Source organism: Polyodon spathula, chromosome 24, assembly GCF_017654505.1.
Source record: "Polyodon spathula isolate WHYD16114869_AA chromosome 24, ASM1765450v1, whole genome shotgun sequence".
Lineage (NCBI taxonomy): Eukaryota > Metazoa > Chordata > Actinopteri > Acipenseriformes > Polyodontidae > Polyodon > Polyodon spathula.
In genome coordinates this window covers 21,629,985-21,641,940 of record NC_054557.1, presented here as the reverse complement: position 1 = coordinate 21,641,940, position 11,956 = coordinate 21,629,985, and the positions used below count along the sequence as shown (strand labels likewise).

The 11,956-nt window shown below is 42.0% G+C and overlaps 1 protein-coding gene across 1 annotated transcript; it reads right to left on the bottom strand.

The window, feature by feature from the left end:
* Positions 1-408: 408 nt before the first annotated feature.
* On the bottom strand, positions 409-10,764 carry LOC121298720 (chloride intracellular channel protein 1-like). The gene is made up of 6 exons (XM_041225926.1): positions 10,257-10,764; positions 2,984-3,093; positions 2,245-2,370; positions 1,825-1,931; positions 1,226-1,407; positions 409-771 (listed from the first exon to the last, which is right to left on the bottom strand). The coding sequence occupies exons 1-6, from the start codon at positions 10,296-10,298 to the stop codon at positions 610-612; spliced, it is 729 nt and encodes a 242-aa protein (XP_041081860.1). The 5' UTR covers positions 10,299-10,764; the 3' UTR covers positions 409-609.
* Positions 10,765-11,956: the final 1,192 nt, after the last annotated feature.

Below are 11,956 nucleotides of genomic sequence, written 5' to 3'. Positions count from 1 at the left end.
TAGTGTGGCAGTTAAATACAAGAGTGTGACGTAGATGTTTTCTTAACCAAAAATGACCTCAGAATATCAGCTTGATTTCTGTAAAAACTGCACTATATCCTATTGTTTTTTTTTCCTCACTGTAACTTTCTAGTTTATAATTTATCTGCAAGAGAAACCAAAACTAAACCTTCTCATAGACAGTAAGCACATTGTTTTTATTTGTATGGGAATATACAGATTTGTATGTGTGTATATATATTATTATATATATATATATATGTATATATATATATATATATATATATATATATATATATATATATAATTTGATCTACAATTGATCAAATTATTTGTTGAATTTGCCATATTTCATATTTTCCCAGGTCTTTTACAGCTGCTGGTTTTAAAAATCCACTTGATTCAAGGTACCCTACCTATGAAGCATTTTGAGACCTGAAGAGAAGTGTTAAATTTCCTCCTGTGCCGTTTACAACAGCAGCAGGTCTACCCTACATGCGAGTCAATGCAGAGTCCTAGAGAAGGGCAAAAAGAAAAAACGAGAAATAAATAAACGCTACAAAGAAGCGTGTGGGTGATGCGTGTGTCTGCCCCGGTCTCTGTGCCTCGTTACTTCAGCGCTCGTGCTACGGAGGTGTAGGCCTGCTCAATCTCCTGGTCGGCCGGGCAGGTTGAAGAGAACTCCTCCCTGGCATAGGCAGCATCCAGATAGCGCCAGAGAGAGGAGAGCGAGCGCGGGATCTCAAACCCGCGGTACTTCAGACACACCACCTGAGGGCGACACAGACACCTCGTTGCAATCAACAATACAATACACCCCACAGACAATAATATACACTTCATTGCAATCTGTTATATACTACTGCAGACTGACAGACAGTTCAGCCCTGTCGATAATACAATCCTACAAACAATGAGACAGACACTTTCACCATCTTGAATACATCATCTTGGATAGATGGAGAGAGGAGAGGCAGAGACTCTGCAGAGATGGAAATAAGACTTCCACTGCATAGCAGTTTGATCCATTTGTGGTTTTACTACGAATTTAGTAAGATCCACCTGAGCTGGTAACCTACACACTGTGGCTAATCAAGCTTGTAATAAACCCTGGAATGTTTAAAGCTGCTGTGCAACAGAAGTCTTAGTTCCATCCCTGCACTGTGACTCTTAATCATAACCTAGAATGCAGCTCCCCTGCCCGCCCCCCTGCCCGCTCCCTCACCTTGACGATGTGCAGTTTGGGCAGCAGGTTGCAGTCAGCCAGCGTGAGCTCATCGCCGTCGAGGAAGTGGCGAGTGGAGACGCTCTCGTCCTCCGCGCTGTTCTCGTCAATCTCCTCAGGAAGCGGCGTGCTCAGGAACGCATTCAGCTTCTCCAGGGCTTTGAGCAGCCCCTTCTCCAGATCTGAAAGAGAGAGAGACAGTGGAGCTCAGGAACGCATTCAGCTTCTCCAGGGCTTTGAGCAGCCCCTTCTCCAGATCTGAAAGAGAGAGAGACAGTGGAGCTCAGGAACGCATTCAGCTTCTCCAGGGCTTTGAGCAGCCCCTTCTCCAGAGCTGAAAGAGAGAGAGACAGTGGAGCTCAGGAACGCATTCAGCTTTTCCAGGGCTTTGAGCAGCCCCTTCTCCAGAGCTGAGAGAGAGAGAGAGAGAGAGAGAGAGAGAGAGAGGAGCTCAGGAACGCATTCAGCTTCGCCATGGCTTTGAGCAGCCCCTTCTCCAGTGCTGAGAGAGACAGAGGGGAAAGGACGGAGGGGAGGGAAGAGAGAAAGAGAGAGACTAGTTGAGAGAGGCAGGGAGAGGAATTAAGGGGAGGACTCACTGTCGTTCATGGCAGGGTTAGAGTTCTTGATGTAGGCTGAGAATTTGGAGAAGACGTCCAGACCGGCTGTGTTTGACTCGGGGTTCTTAGCTGCCAGTTTGGGGAACCTGCGAGAGCACAGAAACACAACAGTAACACTATACTGTGACTACACAACACAACACAGACACACACAATACTGCAACACATTGATTACACAGCTCATGGACACAATCACAGAACACAGACACACACTGCAACTAGACAATAAAAGAACTAGACAAGACCACTGCAGGTTCCAGTGTGTGTGGTTCTGTGTGTTCGGACTCACCTGGGAAAGCCCAGCATCTCCTCAAGGAACACCTTGATCTCGTTGGTGTGTGTGCATGCATGTGTGTGCGTGTGGTTCTGATTCTTCTCCAGTGTGTGATTCAGACTCACTTGGGAGGGCTCAGGTTCTCCTCCAGGAACTCCTCAATCTTGTTGGTGTCGGTCTTCACCTCGGTGCCGTACAGGAGGAAGGGGGGCTGAGCGCCGGGGGCCAGGTCCTTCAACACCTCCGGCTTCCTGCAGGGAGGAGAGGAGAGAGAGAAGGGGGGATTAACACACAGGGGTTTAATACACACAGAGAGAGGGAAGGAGGGTTAATAAACACACTCACAGAGCAAGGGAGACAGAGAGAGAGGAAGGATTAACAGAGAGAGCGAGAGAGGGGAAGTGAGGGTGGGACAAAGGCAAGAGAAAGAAAGAAAGAAAGAAATCGGGATAAACTGTAGCTTCAAACCGAAACCAATTAGTGTGTTTTTTTTTTAATTATTCTTTTATAGGGAATGCATTTTGGGTGCATTTTAACAAATCTAAATACCGTATCTCACTCATTTTCTCCTTGGTTTTAAGAATAAGGATGGATGGGCGGGGCCCTCTTTTCTATCCCAGTACACACACACACACACACACACACACACACACACAAATAGCTGCATCATTCAAGCCCTCTCTCTGATTCCAGTTTTAGTTGAATTGACGGTTCGCATTGTCGCTTTTAACCCTCCACACGACTCTCAGTTTGTTCAGCAACCTTTTCAAGCTCGGAAACAATTGAATCATAATTGAAACTGAAACACAGAGAGAGAGATTAATACAAACAGAAGTATACGTGTGCAGTCTGTGTTGGACTCACTTCCTCATGTCCACGGTGGTCACGTTGAAAGTGACTCCCTTGAGCCACAGCACCATGAAGAGCCGCTGAGAGAAGGGACAGTTTCCAATGCTCTGCCCGTCGAGCCCTGCCTGCAACACAGGACAGAACAAGCACAGAGGAGCTCAGTACAGCACAACACACAGCACAGCACAGCTCAGTACAACACACAGTATACCCGAGTACAGCACAGCACAGCACAGCACAGCACAGCACAGCACAATAAATCCAACCTACACTTCAACCAAGCCAGAGACATACTCACAAGAACAGGGATTTCTTGTGAAGAAACTCACAAGAACAATGGACTTTCACCAGCGCCCAGTCCAGGGTTTCAGAACTCACTCACTTGGTCAGGTATATTACTGGAATGACCAGGTAGGTGCCGGGAGTTTGAACATACATGGTCTGAATTGCTCATCTCACCACAGCATGAATTAGTCATACCTCTGAGTTTGTGGGTTATTAATAAGTGTTAGTCACGCAGTTATGAGATTTTATAACCGTGCTCAAACTCTTGCCTTCTGATCATTTCAACAATAGACTATATTAAGGGGAGTTCTGAAACTCTGTACTGGGTGCAGCAGGGCTTGTGAGAGTTTATAACCCTGCTCAACCTGGCTCCTGATCGTTTCATCAACAGACTATATTGAGGGGAGCTCTGAAACTAGGTGCAGGTTTGGTGCCCTGCATTTGGACAGGCATCTTTCTTTCTGTATAAATGTAAGTGTGACACACAGGTGTACAAACAGTAGTTAGAGCTTCAAACGACAGTTTTGACTTTCCCTTATTAGTTATCAAAACAGTAACATGTATTATAGACTGCACAGGAACTTTCAGCCAGTAAGAGTGTCAAGGAAATTCATGGTCAAATTCATTTTAATATAAGCATTTCTCAGATATTTAATTATGTTGTCTTTGTGACATGCTGTGGGGGTTGGGTTGATAACACCGAATCCAGAACATTTTTAACCAGATCTACTACAAAAGGTTGCAGATAAAGAACAGGACACAAACTGTGTTAACTCGCTGAAGCTCGAATTCCAAATTGTAAGGTGTCATAAAACTTACCATTACAAGCTATAACTACAATACAGTTGTATCATTACTCAAAATCATTTTTAAGTACATAACTTGTGGACACAAGTGTAATAGTTATTTTAAGCAAGTTTCCCAATAAATCTGAATTATTGTGTTTTAAATGAATATTATAAACTAATAGCTAATTTTAAATATTATCCTTTGATTATGTGTTTCATATGCTTGTAAATCGTAACTTTATAAAGAGAACGAAGCAAAAATGTGTATGCTTCTCCAATGAATGTAACTAAAGTTATATTGAATAGGAGGTTTAAATGATAAATGTAAAATTATTTGATAACGACATAGGCGGACACATTCCATTTCTAACGCACCCTTTTTGTGTGGCACGCAACTGTCTATCAAATACTGTGAACCAATGGAAGGATCAACAAAGATTTGTTTACCGTAGGAGGGACCGCTGTGTTATTTACATGGTGTTATTTAAACTCAAAACAAGGATTTTCATACTCTGCTTCTTTGGATGCTCTGGATTCACGCTCTCTGGATTCTCGCTGGATTCACTCTTTCTACAATCTCATCACTCTCAACTCAAACTCTGAAGTTCTTCAATGAATCTTCAAAGCTGTCCCGGAAAAGATGGACTGTCTCCAGAACGACGAAAGCTTTTGCCTACAGTACAGACTTGAGATACTGCACTGTGCTGCTGCACAGCTAACTTCTACAGAGAGGACAACCGTGTTAAGAAGACTTTGTTTTAAACATCGCACCAACATAATAAGTATCAAATTTATACTGTGCGTTTACAAGTAACTGAACTGAAGCCATGATATTGATATCGTCATATGCATACTTAGTCACGTGGAAGCTCGCACATGTATATGTAATGCGTGATGAACTATTAATACCGCTTCATTAATGCACAACTCTATGACCAGAAAGCACATCAAGGATTTATTATGAACATTTAACAATGCATTACTTTACCTTTAATGTTTCTTCTTTATACATATGTTTTTAACTATGAAGCCTAACCTTTATTCATTCTTCCTTTGAGAATATGAATAAATGTAATAATTTGGATCGTTAAATTTATTTTTATCTTATAACAAATACACATTTATGCTTGATTTGAAATACTTAAACATACATAATATTAATTGTTAATCTCTTTTCATCATGAATCTAGGGATAATTAAGGCAGAATCGCTAGTTCTTATTGCAGTATTGTGTTTACTATGGTTAATAATTACTTTATGAGCTATAATGGGTATTTTCTTTAATGGTATTTGGCGAAGACACAGTTGTGACATAAACCCTAGCTATACAACGTAAACATGCATGACAAGAGCACACATTTGTCATTCTGTGTTCCACGACATATACCAGAGGAAACCCTATTTATGACATCATCACGCCACTTTCAGTTTTGACTGTGCTGTATTGTCCAGATCAGCACGGCTGACGTTATCTACTAGCCTATCACATTTTAGTCTAGTAAACGTAACTGTTACACACTGTCAACATAGCTTTACAAAAGCACTGTATACGACATTAACATTTACACTTCAAGTCCATGTCACTAACATACTTTGTATGAAATATATATTCTAATCAAAGAAAGTTGTAAAGGCATGGAAGAGGATATCCTGTTCTCAGTGTGCGTTTCTTTGTGAATTTCCCCTTCCTCGCTGAAACTCCTTTCCTGAAACCCGGTCATTCACTTCCTGTGTGTGGAGCAGACGTTCCAATGCGGTGCAACTCTCACACTACAACCAGACCTACAATCACTGCCAACTTGGTAACTCAATCTGAGAATAAAAAAAAACACTAGAACATTCGGCCCATCAGTGCTCGTCCAGTTAACTGATTGATCTCAGAACGTTGTCAAGCTGGGTCTTAAAGGACCCCAATGATTCAGCATCAACAACGTGGCTAGGTAACCTTTTCCATAGCCTCTTAATTCTCTGTGTAAAGAAGTGTCTCCCACCCTCTGTCCTACGTCTATTTCCAGCCAAGTCCTCTGGTCCTGGTTTCTGTGCTGTGCTTAGTATTGATTGGGTTAACTCAACTCCCTGTAAGATTTTAAGACTTCAATCAAGTCCCCCCTGATTAGGGCCCTTAAATCGCTAATAAGGTCCATGCATCTGTCTGTCTGTCGCACTCTACAAAATAAACATGACAACTGCCTCTAGGTTTTGCATGAATTGACTCTACGGTTTTCGCTCACTTTCTTTGTTCTAGATCAGGGATTCCCAACCCTGATTCTGGGCACCCCCTGTGTCTGCTGGTTTTCATTCCAACTGAGCTCTCAGTTACTCAACTAAAACATTAAATTAACTGATAATTTGCTCAATTAGAACTTTTTACTTGTTTTCAGCTTTTAAACAGTTGCAGTTTTCAAGTTAGCTATAACATTTTATAAATAACTTGAACTCTGCAACTTTCAGGATTTACCATGCCTGACAGTCCAGGCCCCAGTGCAGGTGATCAGGGAGGCAGGCCGATTTTTTTACATTATGTATTTATGTATTTAAGTATTTATTTATTTATTTACTTACTACTTGATTTATTTACTTATTTGACCTCAAGAGGTTAAAGCTCATTTAGGTTATGGTCTTATTATTGGAACACTTTTCTCAAATTTTGACTTGCAGTAACACCATCTCTTGGTGGTATTACATTGTGGCTGACAGAGGTCAATAGTTAAAGTCATACAGGTAGAGGACAAAAAAAAATGGAAACACCAATGTAAAGTCATGTAATAGTGCGCTGGGCCACCACGTGCGGCCAGTATGGCCTGTATGCGCCGTGGCATAGAGTCTACCAGCCTCTGGAATTCTGCAGGAGGGATGCGGCACCATTCTTCTGCGAGAAAGTCAATCAACTCACGCCTGGTTGAGGTATGTGGAAAACGCTGTTTAGGGCGTCGTTCCAGAATATCCCATAAATGCTCGACTGGGTTCAGATATGGTGACTGAGAAGGCCATTACATATGGATAAAATACGTCATGTTCATCAAACCACTGGGTGGCCACACATGCTCTGTGGATGGGGGCATTCCCGGGCAGGAAAGACATGCTACAACATGGGATGAAGATTATCACTCACTACTATTAAGTAGCGATTAGCATTGACCTTGCCTTCTAAGGGAATGTGCACCCAAACCATGCCAGGAAAATACGCCCCACAACATTACGGAACCACCAGAACCATTCCCTGTTGGGACCAAGCACTCAAGGCTGTAGAGTTCTTTAGGTTGGCGTCACACGTGCACTCGTCCATTTGTTGAGAACATGGTGAAGGATGATTCATCTGACCATATCACATTTCTCCACTGCTCGGTAGTCCATTGCCTGTGCCCTTAGCACCACTGGACTCGCAAACGTGCATTGCCAGGTGTGATGAGCGGTTTGCGCACTGCTACCCGACTATGGTATCCCGCTCTGTGGAGTTCTGGGCGGACCGTTTTTGATGAAACTGGCTGCTCGCGCCCCAGCTTGAAATTTGCAGTCAACTGATCTGCAGTTGCTCACCTGTTTTGCCTTGCACTTCAAATTAATGTATGGATATCACGATCCTGGAGTATGCACTTACGCCCACTGTTGCACTTTGCTGATGTCTTTCCCTCTGTGTTCCATGCCAACATCACCTTAGACACCGTTGCTCATCAAACATCCACAAGTTGAGCTGCCTTGGTCACTGAAGCTCTTGCCAAACGCGCCCCAACAATCAAAGTCAACGAGGTCTCCTCTTGCAGCCATGCTAGTCATAATTATAGGCAACCAGGCCTGTCCAGCATTTTTATACGTGACCCTAAGCATGCTGGGATGTTATCTGCTTAATTAACGCATGAGCCACACCTGTGTGGAAGCTCTTGCTTTCAATATACTTGGAGTCCCTCATTTACCCAGGTGTCCATTTTTTTGTCCACTACCTATAAGTATACACTTTATAGTGATATGTATGCACAAACAGCTATAGAAAAATATTTGTCATTTTATTTTGTCATTTATTTGTCATTTCTGTGCCATTTTATATCCCAGCATTTTCTAAATTATTTAAAGAGTTACTGGATAAAAGGGTCTTCATATGGCAAGAGTTTACTACTGTATCTCTCGTGGGGACATTCCTTTATCTGTTGCACCATAACTTGGGACCGGATACATTGAAATGGGACAGTGGGAGAATAAATTGTTATGGTGAATCAAATAATATTTTTTTCTGCCAATTTTGTACCTTTTTTTACATTTTACCATGTTCTGAATTCTGTAAACAGTTTGAAAATAATATTCTTCAAGTTCTATGCTTTTAGATGATATATGGTTTTATGGTGGTCTGATAAAATTTGAAAGACTTCTGACTCAGCATTGCATCTAACTCGGCTTTGAAAGGGTTAATCCATGTAAAAAATATATATACATTATCAACAGTGTGAGAGTCTGTTCACCAAAAGCAAACATTGTCAGCGCACGTGGTTTCTAAAGCACACTGCCCCTCTCAGATTACACCCATTGCAAACAGTACAGGCAAGCCCAGCCCTTGGCAACAACTACCGCCAGGAAGAGAAAGCAGCTCCAAGCACCACTCCATTGGTAGCACAGCCAGAAAAAGTGTTGCCATAGATACCGAGGAAGGATCAACTCCAGCAGAACGCAAACAAACCCCAAGAGATAATTCAATTTGGGAGTTTCTGATTTTTAGGTTTTAAAACAACACTGACATCACACAAGCTGAAACAGTGTTTATACAATAACAGAGTACCAAGCCCCTTTCACACTGAGACTCCTACCAGAGTCACAATCCTGCCTAGTGTGAAACCACGTGCCTGGGTCGTACCCAGGTCCCACCTCAGGAAGTGGACTGATACGCCTTGACCCAGGTTGAGCAAGACAAAATGCTTGATGACTGTTCATGAGCTGAGGCAATAAGAAACAGCCACGCCTGCGTGAGGGTTTCACTTCCACAAGGAATGTTTCTGTTTAGCTGTATTTCTGTTGCCTGAGACACATCACGAGCCAGATCGCTGCAGGGATGAAGAAACATTTGCTCTAAAATCAACATTTGGACCGATGGTTCAATCCAGAGAAGCTCGGATGGAACAGTCAGTAACAAGCTGCTTCCGGGGCATTGATACATGCTTTGTGCACTTGTGTCTGTCACCCAGGTGAACCTTACTTTATCAAAAGCAGTGTGAAATCACATAGCCGACCTGCATGACACCAGGTCCTGACACAGGCAGAGCATGCCAGTGTGAAAGGGGCTCTGGACTACAGTTTATATTGTGCCCACTCCCCATATGGTTCACAATGCAGTTTACTGTATTTGGCCTTCACTCCAAAAATGTTTGCAAATAAAAGTGGAATTACACTATGTGTACTCTAGTCTTCTCTGTGTCTGTTTGTTTAATACTGCATTATTACAGAATTTAGTTGCATTAAAAACTGTTGAGAAAAAGACTATCCCACAACCGTCTTTTTCTCAACAGCTTTTAACGAAACTAAACTCTGTAATAATGTAGAATTAATGTAACACATACACTAAGAAGGAATTACACATACCTCCACTACCCCAGTTTAAACCAGGCCCCTCAAACCTGCCCTTGGCAGAAGGAAGCACTCTTCAAGGGTGAGGGCGCAGTTCATTTTTAGTACTGCAAGGAACCACTAAAGCTATAAACAAAAGAAATGAATGTCGCGCACAAATACTCCGAATGTGTAATTCTGATTAAATGTGCTTCGATAAATAAAACCCGCGAAAACGAACACCAGTCAGTGTACTAGCAGACCACGCCCCTCGAAAAGACAAGCAGGATGTTTGAGAGGATGAGAAATTGAAACTTTAACAAAGTCCCCTTTCACTTACTCGCCAGAAAAATTGATACCTGTCTATATACGCTGTAGACTGTTAGAAAAAAACAACACACAGAGCAGCATATACGCACCCAAATAAAAAAACCAAAATACAGCCTTGGGAAAGGTCTACGTACGTCATTTCCTGAACAAAGCTGAATTCATAAAGAGTTCTCTTTTCATTATTATTATTTCCAAAACAGTAACGCTGTTTACCTTCGTCAGTGTCCAACGTCCGAGTCTCTAGAGTTGATAAGAACAACAACCTGCACATTACCGTACATTCTGGAACCAAACCGAGATCAAATAAATCAGACGCTTTTAACACGAACAGTTAATGCACGATATTAAAATGTACTTACCTTTACAAAAAGTTCCACTTGGGGTAGGTCTCTGTCTGCCATGGCTGCTGTGTATGGCTACTGACGTATCGCAATCGTCAAAATAAAATTTATATATATTGTATATTATATATTATATATATATATATATATATATATATATATATATATATATATATATATATAAAGATGGTATAACCTAGGTGGTTGTAAAAACAAAAAACAAAAAAAAAACCGTTGTTTTGGGAGTATCTTTCCTGAGTCAAATTAACTAGTACGGCACAGCAACACAATACGTTACTGTTAAAACAAACAAACAAAAAAAAGATCACTTTTCGTCTTTCTTTATGCGTTAAAGTAACTAAAAATTTGGGCGTGTGTGCTTCTAGTTTCTTATGATTCTGTTCTGAATCGTTTCCTTCCTTACTTCCTGAATAGAACAGCACGACCTGTACTGTAGTGTTCAGTGTGAGCAACTCATTTGCTTGAGGCCCCACCCAGAAGAGAGAGAGAGAGAGAGAGAAAGAGAAAAATCCCTTTATTCTATAAAATCGAATACAAAATAAAAACTAAAAAAGCCACTCTTTAAAAAGAAGCCAAAACAAAACAAATCCAACATTTCTCATTCCATTTGCAAAAATTCCAGTTCAATGGGATCTCAGTCTCTTGAGTGTTTCTCACATGAGCAGAACAAGCTGCCCTTCCTCACTCAGGGCACACACCCCCCTCCCTACTGCGCCAACGTCTCTCAAAACTATCTAGGTCGTGCACCATTTTATAGTAGGCATACTCCATCTTGATCCTGGAGACCATCCGGATCCTAAAAATACTAATAGGATTTATAAAACCAGTGGCTAAAATTTTATTTTTTGGGGATTTTAAAATAGCTAATTTCTCCTGACCAAGGACAAAGTTAACCAGTGAGCACCTATTCTCTGCGTGCAGAATTATTACTAAAAACAAAAACATTTTTTAGTAAAAATAACCCCCAGAAAGCCAGCAGGTTCTCTAAAAACACAAAGAAAAGCTGCAGCCGAGGGCAATCCACAAGCAGGAGGAAAACGGTCTCCTCCACGGGGCAGAAGGGGCACTGGACACTGTCCCCCGTCTCCACTTGGCTCAGATATCTATCTGCGGCTATAATGCCAACAGGCACTCTCCACTGCAGGTCTCCAGAGTGCTCAGGCAAGGGAAGCTTATACAGCACCCTCCAGACAGGAACTTCATCAACACCAAGGTGAGCACTCCACTTAGTGTGCACCACGTCTTTCAACTTATTAAAATGTCTGGTTTTCATACAGATTTCATAAAGAGTCTTTTTCTTAATTGTGTGGAAAGCCACCTCAGTGACCTTCCTAAGTGACAGCAGCTTTCCAGCCAGTTCTTCCTCCTCCTCCTCCTCCTCCTCCTCCTCCACTGTCACTGAAGGGGAGACCAGCACTGCAGGGAACAGGGATTCCTTCTCTGGGGTGACGCGCTCCTCCAGAAACCTGCTCAGAAACTGGGAGAGTGCCGGACAGAGGGATGCCTGGAGATCACTCGGCACCTTCTCCAGGAAACGCTCTGATCTAATATTCAGTGCAGGGGTCAAAACCCTGCTGTCTTTCTAACTAAAAAGGTTAAAATCAATCAAATGCCCCAGTTTAGTAAAACAGGCTTTAAGAAACAAAGTGGATAAAAAGCAGAGTTAAAAACCTCACATTTAAAAATGGGGTTAGAAA